Genomic DNA, 18567 nt, shown 5'->3' with positions numbered 1-18567 from the left:
TATACTGTTGAGTTTTGAGAGTTCTTTGTATATTCTAGTTATTAGTGTTTTTTCAGATACATGGCTTGTAGTTTTTCCTACTCTGTAGCTTGTCTTTTTATCCTCTTCATGTGATCTTTTAGAGGGCAAAAATTTCTATTTTGATGAGGCACATTATACCAATTTTTCATTTTGTGGTTCCAGCTTCTGGGTGTCAAGTCTAAGAACTTCTTTGCCTAGCCCTATATACTGAAGAATTTCTCCTTTTTAAAAAGTTTTGTAGCTTTAAATATAAGTTCATTATCCATTTTGAGTTCATTTTTATAGTGTGTAAGTTTAGGTTGAGTTGTTTTTTTTTTTTAATTTTTATTCTATGAGTAAAGTAGCATTTGTTGAAAACATTGTCCTTCCTCCACTAAACTTCTTTTGAATCTTTTTCAAAAATTACTTGGGCATATTTATGTAGGTCTATTTCTGGTTTCTCTATTCTGTTTCATTGATATAATATGCCTATCCTTCTGCCAATACCACGCTGTCTTGGTTATTGTAGCTATATAATTAGTGTTAAAATCAGGATAGACTGATTAAATTTACTCTTCTTTTTCAAGATTATTTTAGTTATTTTAGGATATTCATTTTATTTTGAGCTGGTCCTACAGCCTCGGAGATGGGAGCTATGCTAATGGCCCTAGGGAGTTCTATGATGACAGACTGAAATAGGTTGATAGACTAAGAATTAGTATTCAAATTCCAAGAAGTTATGTATCAATTCTTAAAACCAAGACGATATATAAAAGTAAAAAAGGCTTTCCTTGGAGCTAGGCTCTGTCCTCTTTGCTTATCTTACAGCCAGTCTTCCCCCACTACAGAGCAGTAGACTGAGTTGACAAGGTCCCATGGAATTATAGGTGGGGGTGGAAAGGGACACTAGAATAATTTACCTTATTCAATATATCTGCATTAGAGAATTATTAATAACAGTGATCCCATCACTTCCAGGAAAGGGTCATTGGAAGGGTTAAAGAAACTGGCTTTTATGGGTATCTTAAAGAATTCCCTTCTTACTCTTATCATGTACATAATATAACTATTAAATTCCTAAGTTTGACAATTGCTTCCACATATGCAGTTCCCTCGAGTCTCAAAATATATCGATCATCACAGTCCTGGACTAGGAGAGTCTTGAAAACTAGAAATAGAAATAATGGAGATTCGTAGGAATTCTGGAAAGTTTGAAAATAAATGAGTTTCTTTGAAAACTAGAATTGCTGAATCAGTGTTTAGATATTGGGGAATAAGAGAGAACCTGAAAGGAATAGCCTTGTGACTAGATAGGGTGGAAAAGGAACCTGACACCAAGACTTGGTATGAGTGAGCAGGACTGTTTTCTGGCTTGTTGCTTTATGGGAGCTCCTTTGCTTTAAGAGTTCGTAGTGAAAAGAGCAGCCAGTATTAGATAGACTTGAGGGAACCTGCCCTGAGGTAAAGGGGTATTATCCCATCATGAAGGTCAGTGTGGAGAACAGTGGAGGGAATCATAGTGAGAAAATCTCAGGGGTTAAGAGCCTCCAGGAAACAGGCAGGACACAAAGTAGCTTCTTTGTAGCCTGAGGACTCCCCAACTGGCTGGGGTTCTTTTCTGCTTATATCTCTAAGGAAGGGGTACATTCTCTCACAATGTTTCTCTACTCATACAGATCATATCTATACTGACCTAACTTCAGATAGCTTTCTAACACTTTCATGTTTTTACTCCCAAGTGGTTAAGAGTGATTGCCTTTAATTTCCTACCTAAAGATAATCATATTTCCATGATGAGGGAAGAAGCCAGTGAGTGCCTCCCAAGGGCAAGAAACAATAAGCAGTTAAAAGGAAGTCATGTCTAGTCACAGGGACCCCAACTAGGTGCACTGTTTAATTGGAAATCAGATATTCATAGGCACTCAACCTCCTCAGTGAAAAGGAGCTTCATTTGGGAATAATTAAAGGAGCTCTACTTGGTTGCTGGAATTTCAGGCAACTTGAATCTAGTAATTTTGTAGGGTGATTCATTCTAAACCAAAGAGTCTACTGAGAAAGCAGAAGGGCCTGGGGAAAGTGAGGTCTCATTAAGATCACCTACCCCTGGGGAAAATGACAGTGGCTGTCAGTAATAGAAGCAGCTGTCAGTAATTGAGCTGAGACAAAATGTGAGCTGTTCTTTCCCAGCATAGAGAATCAGCAGACCCCTGAGATGGAGAGGGAAGAACAGTGGACTTGGAATCAAGATGAGTTAAGTTCACAATCACTTTATCCCAAAGATCTTGTTTCCTAATCTGGAAAATGAGGCTAATAATGCCTACCTTTTCAGAAGTACCATAAAGATGAGATTAAAGAACTTGTATAAAATAACTGGTAATGAATAGGGTCATGAATAAAATAAAGGATAGTTACTTCCTTTTGTTCAACTAAGCATTTTAAGTTTGTCTAGTTCATGAAAAGGAGAAAGCTTTATTCCATATTCAAATTGATTCTCAAGGTATTTTCCTTTTTTAAGTACTTTATGGTTCAGAGAAAGAAAACTAATATCTGAATCTTCTGTATTGGTCCAGTTTGAAGTTCTCCATTCTGATTTAAGGCTCCTGATTTAGCAAATGCCCCCAAACAAATTAAGGAAAATTGTGTATATATTCCAAATATATTTGTACTTATTAATAAAATTTACACAGTTACTATTGTTCATCAGTCTCTAATTTGTGAGTGAAGTTTAGTTTCTTTCTTTTACTTACATAAAAATAAAAGGAAACAAATTTTATTTTTTCCTGTCCCCAATGAACTATCTTTGGACATAACTACCTTACACTATTTATTCCTAAACCTTATGCCTTTAAGACCATTTGCTACATTATCAGGAACACCTGGAAACCCAGACACTCCCCCACCATCCCAAATTAGCTTTCACATGGAAACAAGCCTGGGGATTTGCAATCACATAGTTTATGGCTTCACACTCTCACAAAGAAAGTAGAGCTGGTGGGGTAAAAGCAGCTTTACCTTTTTGTTTAGGGACTTTTCTCACAGTCATTGCAGCTTGCCTCTTCTGGTTTTCAGAAATTTCAAAGCCTATAATATAAAAATACATGACTTTGTTACAAGAAACACAGACCTTTTCAAATGTATAAAATAGTACAACTTTTCTGAAATAGTAATTTTGGCAAGATATATCAAAAGTCTTGATAAATAAATGGTGAGAAGCTTGAACAAATATTCAGCTACAAAAATGTTTTTCACAGTATAGAGAGGCAAAAGAAATGTGAGAATATGAGTTAAGATGATGGTAAATGAAGAAGGGGTGAATAAACTATGGCATAAAGTAGAAAAATATTTCACAACCAAAAGCAAAAACAAAGACAAGGAAATAATGAGTCAAAATATAAAATATTAAAACCGAAAATTTGTGTAAAGTTTCAAATGGAAGAAAAAAATCAAATGGCAAAAAAGTAATGAAATAATAGAAATGTCTATTCAAGTCCTTTATCCATTTAAAAAATTTTTAATGTTTATTTATTTTTGGGAGACAGAGAGACAGAGTGCAAGGAGGGGAGGGGCAGAGAGAGAGGGAGACACAGAATCCAAAGCAGGCTCCAGGCTCTGAACTGTCAGCACAGAACCCGACGCAGGGCTCGCTCGAATTCACAAACTGTGAGATTATGATCTAAGCAGAAGTTATATGCTTAACCGACTGAGCCACCCAGGCACTCCTTCTTTGCCTATTTTTAAAATTAAGTTATTTGATATTTTCCTATTGAGTTGTAGGATATCCCTATATGTTTTGGAAATTAACCTCTTATATAATTTATATATATACACATATATATATATTATGCAAATATTTTTTGATGCTTTCGGTTGCCTTTTCATTGTTTCCTTTGCAGTGTAAAAGCACTTTATTATGACACAATTTTGCTTTGTTGCCTGTGCTTCATATCCAAACAATCATTGCTAAGATCAATGCCAAGAAGCTTTTTCCCTATGTTTTCTTCTAGAAGTTTTAAGGTTTGGGGTCATACAATTAAGTCTTTTATACATTTTGAGTTAGTTTTCGTGTATGGTGTAAGGTAGGAGTTCAATTTCTTTGGTTTGCATGTGGATATCCAGTTTTCCCAGCACCATTTATTGAAGAAACCATCTTTTCCCAATTGTATATTCTTGGTACCCTTGTCAAAGATATGTTGACTGTATATGTATGGGTTTTTTTCTAGTCTTTCTATCCTATTCCACTGGTCTATATGTCTGTCTTTATATCAGTACCATACTGTTTTAAATAATGTAGCTTTTAATATATTTTGAATCAGGAAGTATTATGCCTCCAGCTTTGTTCTTTCTCTCAAATATTTTTAGCTATTATGGTTCTTTTGTGGTTCCACATGAATCTTAGGATTGTGTTTTCTATTTCTGTAAAAAAATAATATTGGAGTTTGGTTAAGATCACATTGAATCTGTAGATGGCATTGGGTAAAATAGATATTTTAACAATATTAAGTCTATTATGTGTTCTTTAATTTCTTTCAGCAAGGGTTTATAATTTTTGGTGTAGAAATCTTTCACCTTCTTGGTTAAGTTTATTCCTATTATATCCATTTTGATGTGATTATAATTGGGACTACTGTATTTGCTTATTTTTTTTTCAGATAGTTCATTGTTAGTATTTAGAAACACAACTGATTTTTGTATGTTGATTTTGTATCCTGCAATTGTACTGAATTCATTTATTAGACATAAAAGTATTTCTGTGGTGTTTTAAAGGTTTTCTACTTATAAGATAATGTCATCTACAAACAGTAATAATTTTACTTTTTCCTTTCCCATTTGAATGCCTTTTATTTTCTTCTAGCCTAATTTTCTCTGGCTATGACTTCCACTACTATGTTGAATAGAAATGGTGAAAATGGGCATCTTTGTCTTAGAACTGATCTAAGAAAAAAAGCTTTCAGTTTTTCCCCCTTGAGTATGATGCTAGCTGTGGGGCCTTTCATATATAGCCTTTATTATGTTCAGGTAAATTCATTCTATACATAGTTTGCTGTGAGTTTTTTTTTTCGTTTTTTATTTTATTTTTGGGACAGAGAGAGACACAGCATGAACGGGGGAGGGGCAGAGAGAGAGGGAGACACAGAATCGGAAACAGGCTCCAGGCTCTGAGCCATCAGCCCAGAGCCCGACGCGGGGCTCGAACTCACGGACCGCGAGATCGTGACCTGGCTGAAGTCCGACGCTTAACTGACTGCGCCACCCACGCGCCCCATGCTGTGAGTTTTTTATCATGAAATAATGATAAATTACATCAAATCATTTTTCTGCATCTATAGATGTGATCATGTGATTTCTATCTTTCATTAGAGTGATGTATCACATTAATTGATTTACATATGTTAAACTATCATTGCATCCCAGGGATAAATCCTACTTGTTCATGATTTATGATCCTTTTATTGTGCTGCTGAATTCTGTCTGTTGCTGTTTTATTAAGAATTTTTTTCATGTACGTTCATCAGGGATATTGGCCTTTCATTTTGTACTGGAAGACTTAATATTGTTAAAATATCCATTCTGCCAAAGGCCATCTACAAATTCAAAGGAATCCTATCAAAACTCCAGATTCATTTATATAAGATATGAATAAGTTCTAGAAATCTGCTGTACAACATTGAGCCTATGGTTAACATTACTATATTATGCACTTAAAATTTTGTTAACAGCATAGAACTCATGGTGTTTTTACTGCTTAAAAAAAACAGGGTTGAGGTATCTCCAGAAGGGAGAAATTCTGTCTCAGCTTCAGTCTATGTATGCAGAGTCCCATCCTTGTCATGATCTTCCTGCCTACAGATGACAGCTTTGAACTATGCCTTTGAGTTTGAGCCTGCCCATGATCTTGCATTCTGACTTCCTGCTCCATAGATTTTGGAGTTGCTTAGCCAAGTTTTGCAATCATATCAGTCAGTTCTTTATAATAAATTTCTTAAATAATAATGCTTCTCCTATGTGTTGTGTTTCTCTGTTTGAACACTGATAGAAGAAGTTATAGTTATAGTCTATATTCTTCACCTGAAGAGTTCCTTATGATAAATTAGGCTTTAAAAAACAAGTTGCAGAATAATATGTTTGGTATAATTTTTGTAAGTAAATTTTTTGAAAAGTCTTACGTGTATATATGTTTATATGAACATAAGTATGGAACTAGGCATACCAAATTTATACTGATTATCTCACACAGCATAGGAGTGACAGAGAAGGGAAAATAATGCTAAAATTTATTACATTTTAGTATGTGTTAAATGGTTATTACGGCCATGTATTTGTTTTATAATTAGAAAGTAAAAATAAAATTATGATAAATTTATGTGGCAGCCATAAAAATAATGATTAAAAATATTAACTGACATAGGGAAATGCTAATGATATGATTTTAAGTGCAAAATAAAGATATAAAATTAGAACTATTCATCATGGAGAGGTAGTTTGGGGGAGACAGAAAGAAAGAATCAGCAATCCTAGTCCTATTTTTTTTTATTTAGACATACTTAAAACACATAGGAAGGAAATATATGAAAATTTTTATAAAAGTTATCTGTCTCTGGGTAGAATGCTCTTGTGTTATTTTTATTTTTTCTTGTATTTTTCTGTTTTTCTCCAAAATTGCCTAAATAAAAGTGTTATTATAATTAGAAAAAAATAATGTTTTCAAAAAGATAACCATAGGTCTGTCAGAAAGTAATTTCTGTAGCTCCATCCACTTTGCTGAAAATGGCAAGATTTCATTCTTTTATTTCATTCTTTTTTTATGGCTGAGTAATATTCCATTGGTGGGTGTAGCTATAGAGTCTGATGCTAAGCAAAATAAGTCAGAGAAAGACAAATACCATGTGATTTCACTCATGTGGAATTTAATAAACAAAACAAATGATCATAGGGGAAAATAAGAGAGTGGCAAACCAAAAAACAGACTCTTTATAGAGAATAAACCAATTGTCACCAGAGGGGAGGTCATCGGGCAGATGGGTTAAATAGGTGATGTGGACTAAGGGGTGCACTTATGATGAGTATGAGGTATGGTATGAAAGTGCTGAATCACTAAATTTTACACCTGAAATTAATATTATGCTGTATGTTAACTAACTGGAATTTAAAGAAGAACCTAAAAAAATTAAAAAATAAACTAACTTCTGGAAGCTTTTCTATTAGAAGCAGATTCTTAAAGTTACAGGTTATTAGGGCATTGTGTGGGAGATATCATGGTGGAATCAGAGGGAATGGTGGGGATCTTCCAGTTCATCTAGGGTCTACATAAAGCATACTAAGACAATTCCTTTAATAGCTCTAACAACCTAAGTGGTATCAGAGGCTGCTGCTGCCTACCATTGAGAGAAGCAGTCAAGTAGCATTCCTGTACAACTCCACATCATGTCCCATTGCAGTGCTTGTATGTTAAAAGCAATTTGACTTCAGTGGGATTCAAAGTGAATTATTAATATGCACTCTACCCCAAACATAAGGAAAAGACTAGGATTAGACTAAGCAGTGTCTTTCTGATCATCCTTCCTTATCTTTCAACCATTTAAATCACCGACACTGAAGGACAGAAGAATCCATTTGCATTAGGATTCAATGGGTAGGCCCATTTTTCTAGAGGCATTTTATACCAGCTTGAACATACAAGTGTTTTAATATAAAATTCCACTCTCATTAAGGATGGACAAAAACAGAAACTGTGTCTTCTCAGGGAATTAAAAATTCTGGCTGTTTGGTATTTTTATGCCAAAATGGCAGGACCATGAGCAAGAGTCCAGATAGTACTTTGTAAACCACAAAGCTATAGTCAAGGGGACCTAAATCCCACATTTGGAAAGCACCATTAAAACTCTCTCTACTAATTATATACTCTTTCAAAAAGGGGAACAATCTGTTTAAAGCCAAAAATGTATGGTTTAGTGGGACTCTAAATCATGCAAGTGATCATGGTTTTAGACTCAGTTATATTTTCTACCATTTACTTAAAACACTTTCATACAGACAGTGTGATATATACATGCACATTAATTTTAATCTATGCTCTCAGGGCATTTACTTAACATCTGACGTGCCCTAATCTGGTATACACACTGAAGAGGTGATTTGTTAACATATTAAACACTCAGAATTATTTGCTCCAGAGGCCATTATTACCAGCAGTTCAGTCATCTTAATGCAGGAGGCCTAGTTAGCCTAATACATGCTAAAAATGAATTTTCAGTGGTAAAATTAATGTTATTCAAGATGTGTACTAGCCACAAATGTCTTACAGGCTCTTTAGCCTTCATAAGAACTGGGCATAAAAATCCAGTGAGCCCCATATCCTGTACCCTGCAGAAGGAAGCCTCAGGTCAAGATTGAAAACAGGTGCTATGCTTTGTCCCCCATCAGAGGATTTTGTCACCAGATTCTTACTAGAAAGTTAGTTGAATGCTGTTGTTATATCACCAACTCTTCCTTGACTAACCTTTACACAAAAGATGCTGCCATGTATCTAAGAACAGAACTGGGACTTCATTGAGATGATAGGACAGGTTGTATGACTGTTTTTGTGTTTGTTTGCTAATAAATGTTTGTATGTTTGGGAGAATTGAGGTTGAGGTTTGCTTTCAGTGTAATAGCTTTATCTAGTCAAGAGACTGTAAGGGAGGCCAAATTATAACTCTCATTTAACCCTGACTAGTAGAAACTACTGGTATCTGCCAAAAAGGACCTGATAATAGGAAACCACCAAAGTGGATTAGGTCAGTTTGCAACAGAAGTCTTCCATCTGTTTCTAGAAAAATGAAAACTAATTCAATTCCTCTATGTTCTTCATAGCCATATTCTTCTTTCTCCTCTCAGGTCACTTACCAATTTTTTCATCTTCCTGTACCATTTTTCTCTCTTCTCTGAAAGCCCTAAGCCAGCGTATCTTCTCCTCCAGCTTCTTGGCAAAGAATAGATGTATCTCCTCAGTCTCCTTGTTGTGAAGCTTGAAGGCATTTTTCATGCTGACATTAAAGTCATCATCTCTGCCATCTTCAATGTCAACTACCTCATATTTATCCATGTCAATGCGGCCTTTGTAGTACAAGATGTCTCTTCGGATCAGGTCCTAGGTGGGAAGGAAGAAAAGGCTTTATACTGGAGGTATGTGGACAGTAGGTACCAGGAGAGATGGCACACGGGCACAGTAGGACGCTAAGACTTCCACTGATTTGAAGTACTAATAGGGGTTATTTTGGTCAAATTTAGGCAAGTTAGCTTAGCATTATGACATTGACAGGTTGGTTAGAAGATGCTCTTACAGAAAGCCTTTGTCCTACATCCAAAAACTCTCAGACTCCAGTATCAATCCTTGTATGTGTTTGTAAGACTCTGATGGGAAGTAGGAAGCAGTAAGCCACACAAGCATTGCTAGCATAGGCCTTTTCTTTTCCAAAATATTTGTAAGCCTTCTAGAAGTATGAAATAAGCTGGATGGTTGCCTGAGGTATACTTAGGAATTCAAGCCAGCAAGTGAGACCTGCATATCAGAGTAGGTATGAGTGGTTAAGAATAGCAAGGTGGCCACAGCCTGTGCTGGCCAGGAAAGATTACATGGAGAGGGTTGAACACTTTGTACTCCGGGGAATTTTGGAGAAGGCCTAGTCTGGCAGGAGAAATGGGGGTAAGATTGAATAAAAAGCTTCATACATTGATGAATAAATTTCACAAATCTTATTGCATGAGAAAAATAAAAGTTATGGATGGATACAAACAGTATTATTGTTGTTTTACTCTCTGGTATACAGAATTGGATTAATACTCTCATGTATTAATTAATACAGTCATCATTAGTCCATACAAGGTACTCTTATTTCTCTAAGTATTTACTTTTAATACTTAATATATTAAGTTTTGGTGAAACTGCCACCAAAAGCTATGATGCCACAGCAACCTTAAATCCCACGCTCAATCATTCCCCTGGTTACTTTTGTATACAGTTTTATCTCATCTACATATATTACACTTATATAAGGTTTAAACAGCTACAAAGAAATGCCACATAATGTTTAGAGATACAGAAATTATATAAAAAAAATATGACAATGACACAGGCCAAATTCAAAAGAGTACAGAGAGGAGAATGGGAAAACGGAAGGAAGGAAAAGGGAGGGAGCAGAGAGGGAGAGGGGAAAGAATGTATTTGTAATGAATTATTTCTTAAGTTGTATAGTAAGTACATAGGTGCCCATTATATTATTTTGTATCTTTTTGAATGTTATATTTCATAAATTAAAAAAAAAGAAAACCAGAGAGATGGATGATATGACTTGTGGACCTGTGGCATGTAAAGTATAAGTGTCTTTCTGCCCTCACCCTCTTAGCACTGCCCTCAGCTTCCCCTGAGAACACATCTACTGCTGGGATGTGTGGTGTGGCTGAGTCTGGCCAAGGAGGTCTCATGAGCCCTGTCCTGATGGATGTCTTCACTGGCCAACTTGTTCTCACAAACTATCCCTCCTGTCTGCCTATATTTGGCCTTTAGGCAATTTGACAGAATCAGAAATGCTCATTAACTTTTATTAACATTATACAGTTTGGTTAAACTGCTCCCATTCTGCTGAATTGCCTTGCATGCCTCACTTCTCAGCTGCAGGCTACCTGCAAAGAATTTGCTTTTGCAATCCTAACTCTTCACAATGTAGGGTAAACTGGGCTTTTTGGTATGTCTGGGGAAGGCTGCCCTTAAGAATTCCCAACATAGCTCTGTCAATCTTCGAAGACCCAGGCTGTGAAATATAGGTGTTGTTGAATTGCTTTGCAAAAAACAACCTCCACATTGTTCTTTTTCCTCCCATAATGATTGTGCATATAAATAAGCTGTGAGTATAGATGGGTTCTGATCTGTTGGGTTCCATGGCATCAAGTTCACAAGAGAGAAAAAGGTCAGCTATACAGAGTGGGCCAGTTTTGCTCCAAGCTTGCTTTAGAGTCTGGGTTTCTTTTACCATGCTCAAAGTGGACAAGTTCAGTCCTGAACAAAAGGATGGGGTGGTTGCCACGTGCAGACTTTCACAATCCTCAAGAACACTTTGTGAGACTTATGGATAAACAGTGGGCCCTGTCAGTCTAATCTAACTATAAAATCAGGACACGCTAAGGAGAATGGCTTGATGTGACCTAGTTTGATCTCATAAAGGCCTGAAACATGCCTTACAATACTTAATACAGATACACATAGACCTGAGAAGCCAGGTCTGGACCACACAGCTAATAGGTGGGTGCTTACCTGACTAGAATATAGGAAGCTTTAACCTCCCTTCTATTCCCAATTTCACCTGTGAGACAAGGGAACTGAAGAACTCAATAAAATCTGCTTTTAGCTCCCTTTCCTGCTTCTATTTTCACTAGGACCTGTATCCCCACCTCACTTTACACATGCCTTATAATGCAAACAGCATATGCCCTCCTTGTAAGGGACAAGGAGTTAATGATTTCTCTAGAATAAGTAACATCTAAGAAATGACAAGGACAGAATGACTGGACAGCTATTATATGCGTATTCCAGACAACTGTAGCTAGACATCTCAATGCCAAGGCCCCCTGTCTCCGAGGAATAATACCGGGGCCCTCATCTTTGTTCTAACTGGTACCTGAATGCCTTAGAGGACACATAAACCTCAATAACTGCCCCCAGACCCTGAACAAAGATGAGACTCCCCCCTTTCCTTTTGAGTCTCCCAGACACTCTGTATCTGCGCGCGCTCTCTCTCTCTCTCTCTCTCTCTCTCTATATATATATATATAAACTTTGCTTTCACCCTCCTGCTGGCTCACATTTGATTTCCATCATTTGTGAAGCCAAGAACCCTCTTGGCTGATCCTGCAGTAACCCTTCAGGTCCCTGGACCCAGCCTGCCAGCATCACCTGCAGCTTTCTTTGTCTCTCAGTTGGTGTGTCATAATCATTGTCAGCTTTAAAAACCTTTACTGGTTTCAAAAAAAAAAATGGAAAGAATTTATGTGATCTTGGAGCTAAATTAAAAGCATCAACTGAAACTCCTATTGTTTCTTTAGGTATTTAAGGATAACAAGAAACTTGAGAGAATTCTGTTTCTGTGGTAGGGAAGCAAGACTAGAGATGTGTGTGGTTAAGGTTCTCCCTTTGCCTGCTCTTTCTAGCTCCCTAGAGGGTTGAACATGAGTTTTCAGGCATCAGCTTAGTCATAAACTGAGGTGTAGGAATGTGATAGGATTCATTAAGAATGACCCACTGTGGGGTGCCTGGGTGGCGCAGTCGGTTAAGCGTCCGACTTCAGCCAGGTCACGATCTCGCGGTCCGGGAGTTCGAGCCCCGCGTCGGGCTCTGGGCTGATGGCTCAGAACCTGGAGCCTGTTTCTGATTCTGTGTCTCCCTCTCTCTCTGCCCCTCCCCCGTTCATGCTCTGTCTCTCTCTGTCCCGAAAATAAATAAACGTTGAAAAAAAAATTAAAAAAAAAAAAAAGAATGACCCACTGTTCAAAAATTCCCATCAGAAATGGTAGCTAAGGCCAAAAAGCTGCATGTAACATGCACAAAAAGAGTGTGAGTTAGAGTGTAAAGCCCTGGGTTTGAGTTTTATCTGCTTAACCTGCTAGCTGTGGTTTTGGGCAAGCCATTTTATCTCTCTGAACTTCCAATTTTCTCAACTATGAAACTAGACAAGTCATCCTTACCTTGTAAAATTGTTGTAAATCTCAAATCTCAACATGCAGCTTCCAGGTCATGAGGCCAGCCTTGTCTGATAAATATGGTGCTGAGCTTTCTTGCTCCCCAACTGATATTTTGTAGGCCTTTAAAATTCCTTTTTGATAAACCTAAAAATCTCAATGCTTCTTTTAGTTCATTTAAATTTTCAAAATAAGTTAAATATTGTGACAAAGAAATAAAGCAAAGGCAACTGAATATTTTAAAACTTATATAGCTACACCATTGTCCTTGGAAATTCCATATATCCTTTCAGGGTGGGGGTTGTCACAGATCTATACGTAGGCTCATACTAATGTGTCCTCCCTGCCTCCAACAATGCCTCCTATTCCAATCGTTCTAGCCTTCATGGTCAAATTTACACATTCTTCCTCCTCAAAGAAGCCTTCCCTGACTGCCTTCTCTAGCTCGTCACTGTGGTTTCCCTTCTCTGAATGCTAGCAGTGATTATGAAGACCCTTACACAACTTACATTCAGCCACCACACTGCTGAGTTGCATTAGTTCTGTTTCACAGCTTTTAGTCTGTCCATTTAAGCTGTGCCCAATAGTTCTTCCTTGTTTTTGCCTTACTGAGGGGTTGTCCAGGGGAAGACAGATGACAAAGCCTCAGAAATGTCTCTGCTCAGCTTCTGCACATGGCAAGAGGACAAAGCCCTCCTGAGCCCTGGTTGCCTGAGGTCCTATTGGGACCAGGCTGCCCAAAAGTCACTTGTTAATGATTGTCTGAGTGCTTTCACAGGGTCACAGTGAATAAGTGCTTGGTACAGATGTTATTTGGTCATCACAAGTTCCCTGCCTAAATGGGATAGTTGCTAATAGGATGCCAGTCTTCCTCCTTTTCCCTTACACTCATCCAAGTTGGAAGATATTAAGGGAGCCAGTGCTTCTCCAGAAGGACCCTGGCAGTCTGCAGACAAGCACCAAGCCTAGCCATGGATCCAGCAAGGAGCCTATCCAAGTTTCTGATATTACATAATTCAAATAGCTGGGAGAAGTTTGAATTTGGTCTCACTGGGTATTCATGGGGTTTAGTAAGACACTGTAAAACATTTTGTATAAGTGACAGATGCTGCAATCTGGGGCCTGTAACTCTTAAGGATTGCTGCCTCTCTCACTTGCTTGTCAGTAAAGTCTTCCCTTTTTAGAGAGGGACCCTATTTACTCCCCACCACTAGCCTGGACCACCTTGGGATTTCTCTCCAGATCTTGAGGAAGGCATGGACAGGACTTATATTTCTCATTATTATATTCCAATATCTAGAGTACATTCTTAATAACAAAATAATAACAGCAACAACAACGGCAGCAGTCAACACTTAGCATATATCATGTGCCAGACACTATTTCAAATGCTTTGCATTTTTCCCCAGCTTTATTGAGGCATATTTGACAAATAAAGATTATATATACTTAAGGTATACAATGTGATATTTTGATATAGGTATACATTGTGAAATGATCACGATTATCAAGTTAATTAGCTTATCTATCATCTCATATGGTTATTTCTTTTTTTTCATATGGTTATTTCTGTGTGTGTGATGAGAACACAAGATCTGCTTTCTCAGCAAATTTCAAGTATACAATACAGTATTGTTAGCTATGGATACCATGTTGTACAATAGCTCTCCAAAACTTATTCATCTTGCATAACAAAAAGTATTTTACTCTTTGACCAATATCTCTCCATTTCCCCCACCCCCACCAGCCCCTAGCAACCACTATTCTACTCTCTGCCTTTATGACTTCAACTGCTTTAGATTACACATGTAAGTAAGAGCATATAGTATTTACCTTTCTTTGTCTTATTGTTTTAGTATAATATCCTCTAGGTTGATCCATGTTGTCACAAATGACAAAATCTCCTTTTTTAAGCTAATATTACACAGTGTGTGTGTGTGTGTGTGTGTGTGTGTGTGTGTGTATCACATTTTCTTTATGCATTCATCCCTTGGCAGCTAAATGCTTTGCATTTATTAACTTAAATAATCTTCACAAAAATCCTACAAGGTACATACTGTTGTAGCCCCATTTTATGAGGATATGTAGACATAGAACCATTAACTTACCCAGAAACAAAAGCTACTAAATGGTAGACTTGGGCTTTGAGTCCATACTACCTGGCTCTAAACTCTGTGCTTGTTTGGGGAGCCTGGGTGGCTCATTCAGTTTCCCTCTCTCTCTACACCTCCCCCACTCTCATTCTGTCTCTCTCTCAAAAATAAATAAACATTAAAAATTTTTAATAAAAAATGTAATATGTGTCTGTTTAATCACTGTATATACTGCCTCCCAACAAAGATTTGCTGAATGAATGCGTACTAACACCAAATAAACAGTAATAGTATCAATAGCTAGCATTTACTAAGTACTTACTATGAGCCAGGCACTGCAAATGTAGTGTTTAATTTAACCTCACAGCCTCTCTTCTATATAGATACCATTATTATTTCCATTTTGCAGATGAGGGGATAATACTAGGCACAGAGAATTTGTCCAAGGTCATACGGCTCATGGACAAAAGGTAATTGGTGCCCTTTTGTCTGGCCCTAGAACCCATGCTCTTAACACTATACTTCATTACTTCCCATTACCTCAGGTGATCCTCCTCAAAGCCTCCTGAGATGAATTCTATCATCAGCCTGATTTGGCACTGAGGAAAATAAGGGGATAAAGTTAAAAAACTGGCCCAAGTTTAGAGACAGTAGAGTCTAGGACCCATGTGTTCTGGTTTCAAATCCCCATCTCCTTTGTGCTCTATCCCCAGTCTCTTTTGCTATTGTTGCATTTCTGAGTTACAAATGGCTCATCCTCCAAGTCCGGCCCTTCAGTGAAAGAAGAAATGGCCCAACTGCAGAAGTTCCTTGAACTTTCTCCAGCGTTATCATACTCTATGTAATTCCTGATCCTTCCAGAATACAATTAAACCAACATAAATAACTAGTAATTATGACACAGAGGACAACAGAGTATGTCCAGGATGGTATAATAAAAACAAAGAATACAGGGGGAAAAGCTGTTCAGGCCAACTTCAGGCTGTAGGAACATTAGAGGATGCCTGAAGAGAGAGGAAAGGAGATCTCCTCCCCTCCTCAGAAAAAAAGTAAATTGAAAGGAAAAAAAAAAGGAAACAAAAATCCCCAAAGCACCAAATTAACTTCCAGTATAATCATCTAAGGAAGAAAATAACAAAACACATGCATAACTAAACTAACAGGACAATGAGATGCAGAGGAGCAGAGACAGCCATCATGGAAGACAAGAAGATAGAAAACAAAGTCTTATTCTAGATTTTTAAAAAGGAAATTGACAAAGAGGGAAAACAGCAAAAGTTAAAGAAGCGGTCACAAAATTAGAAACCACTGATGTCTTTCCCCACCTACTATAATGGCCACTTCATTGGGAGCTGGGGATAATGGAGAGGGAGGGGCTTATGCTCCTGAGGTGGCCATCTCCTTCAGGAAAGAAGGGGTTGGGGTTACCTTCTTGCAGAGGACCATCTGGTGGTCAAACAGAAAGAAGACCCGCTGCTGGTTGCGGCCATAGGGCTGGTAGATCCAGGCCATCTCCCCAGTGTAGATCAGCTCCGAGCTCCTGTCTAGGATGTCCTCACCCTGGGAAGAACATGTGATAGTGAGAGGCAGCCAGGAAGGAGGGATGGCCCTGTCACCTGCCTGGAAGCACCTAAGGCTGGGCATAGACTAGGGCAGTAGGAGTAGAGAAAAGGCCTGATGGGAGAGAGGGATAGAGAGAAGGTCCCCTGGGAAGTCCCAGAGTTGGAAAGACCCATACTTTTGTTTATCCTGAGGCCAAATGAGCCCTACCACCCAGGACTGCTATATAGTCCCTCTATGGCAGCTGCTTTCTAGCACTACAGGCACCAAGGTTCATTCTGGTTCCATGAGGTTCATATTATCTCTCTCTTTTCCTCCTCCTCCCTTTTCTCTATGAATTTATCTTTCTATACCAGTCCTTCATGCCAGATCTAGTCTCTTAGTCTCTTTCTTGTACTTGAAGAATAAGCCTAAGCACATAACAGAAGTTTCTCTGCTTCCCCAATGAGTAAAAGGGGATAGGGGAGGCCAAGAAGGAAACAGTGATAGATGGAGATAAAGAGAATACAGTCACTGTCTTAAAATTGTTTTTTTTCCTTCTCCCCTCAGTTCACTAAAATATATCGATTAAATAGGAAACTTTACAATCACATGATTCTTTGGTCTGTTATTCACAGCCTGAAATGACTTTTCCTCCTTGCTACGTAGTAAGACAAAAAAGTACCAAGACACTTAACTCCTAGCTAATTCAATTCTACAGAGTTTCCAAGGCCCCTTTTTTACAGCACCTCTGCTAGCTCAGAGGTATGTGGAGATATATGTCAGATGCCAATCCAGATTTGTCCCCTATTCTCAAGGAGCTTACAGTCAGTGGAGGAAACTAATGCAGGTGTACACAGAACTCATGGAATACAAGGCAAACCACAGCAAAGCCCTGGGCATAGGGGTGAGTGTTCTAGGACTTGTATGAAGATAAGGAAAAAGACCAGTGGTCCAGTACTCAGGAGAATTAATATTAGCATCTATATGCATCAGAAATTGGGCTACATACCTTCACTCTAAACCTTCTAAGCCACAAGAGAACCCTGGGAGGGAGAGAATTTCTTAATCTCGTTTTATAGTCCAAGGTAGAGATGTCAGGTGATCAGCTAAGGTCACCCAGCTTGTTAGCTAGAGACCCATAACTCAACCCCAATTCTGTGGCTCCAGAAAGTATGCTCACTCTTTCCACTACATTATGATGTATCTAAGCCAGTCAGTCCCTTCTTTTCTCTGGGTTTCAGTTTTTCCAGATATTAAATGAGCTACATGAGGATGATATCCAAGGCCCTAGCCCTGATACTCTAATTCTAAGATGTAAGCTTTGTACCCAAAAGTTTCAAGTCAAGGTTACAGTAGACCCCATGCATCCCCCCATAAACAGTCAGAACAAATAGGCTAGGCATGGCAGTAGGCCAAAGAGAGGGGTAGCTGGAAATGGTGTTCTTGAGCATACCACTTTTTCAGTCTAAGGGATGAGAAGGAAAAGGGGAGCTCAGTGGAAATGTTTTCTCATAATATAACCTCAAAAAGAAAGGTAAGAGATAGTACTGTGATTCCAAACTCTATTTCATGGGTATCTTGGAACTTAAGTAAACATTCACCCTTGAGAGGCCCACATACTAACAGAACTTCTGGGACAGGAAGCCCACAGGGTGAGGGATTTGTGCAGGAATTTCCTGTTGGGTGGATAAGGAGCTGAGAGTGGTACCAGTCTGCCAGGTCCCACCCTGAGGCAGGCCAGAAGATGTGCCACAGTCCACTTTGAATATGTATAAAGTGAAAAAAGCTATAAAAATGGGTCAGTGCCAAACAAAGTTGGCCAAGATAACATTTTTTTTTTCAGGATGACTTCTTTTTCCTTTTTCAAATTTTTATTTAAATTCTAGTTAGTTAACATATAGTGCAATATTGGCTTCAGGGGTAGAATTCAGTGATTCATCACATACAACACCCAGTGCTTATCATAAGTGCCCTCGTTGATACCCATCACCCATAAAGCCCACCTCTCACCCACATCCTTCCAACAATCCTCAGTTTGTTCTCTGTCTTTAAAAGTCCCTCATGGTTTGTTCCCCCCCACCACCATGTGTTCATCTGTTTTGTTTCTTAAATTCCACATAGGAGAGAAATCATATGTTATTTGTCTTCTCTGACTTACTTATTTCACTTAGCATAATACATTATAGCTTCATCCACATCATTGCAAATGGAAGGATGAATTTTA

The 18567-nt window shown here is 38.1% G+C and overlaps 1 protein-coding gene across 2 annotated transcripts in view; it reads right to left on the bottom strand.

Annotated features, from left to right (window-relative positions):
- The window catches only part of ARHGEF9 (Cdc42 guanine nucleotide exchange factor 9), a 133941-nt gene that overhangs the window by 16358 nt on the left and 99016 nt on the right, over positions 1-18567 (bottom strand). Inside the window, exons 6-8 of one of the 2 annotated variants that reach the window (XM_047092575.1) lie at positions 16230-16361; positions 8884-9127; positions 3013-3081 (exon numbers count right to left, since the gene is read on the bottom strand). In XM_047092575.1, the coding sequence (XP_046948531.1) occupies positions 3013-3081; positions 8884-9127; positions 16230-16361 (445 nt within the window). The remainder of the gene's footprint in view (positions 1-3012; positions 3082-8883; positions 9128-16229; positions 16362-18567) is intronic. The other variant, XM_047092577.1, reaches the window with a different exon arrangement.

Source organism: Lynx rufus, unplaced genomic scaffold (assembly GCF_022079265.1).
Source record: "Lynx rufus isolate CCGP_SWC_20201006 ecotype Redwood Valley unplaced genomic scaffold, mLynRuf1.p SCAF_30, whole genome shotgun sequence".
Classification (NCBI taxonomy): Eukaryota; Metazoa; Chordata; class Mammalia; order Carnivora; family Felidae; genus Lynx; species Lynx rufus.
Note: the sequence above shows the minus strand (reverse complement) of the source record. Positions and strands in the feature narration are given on the sequence as shown.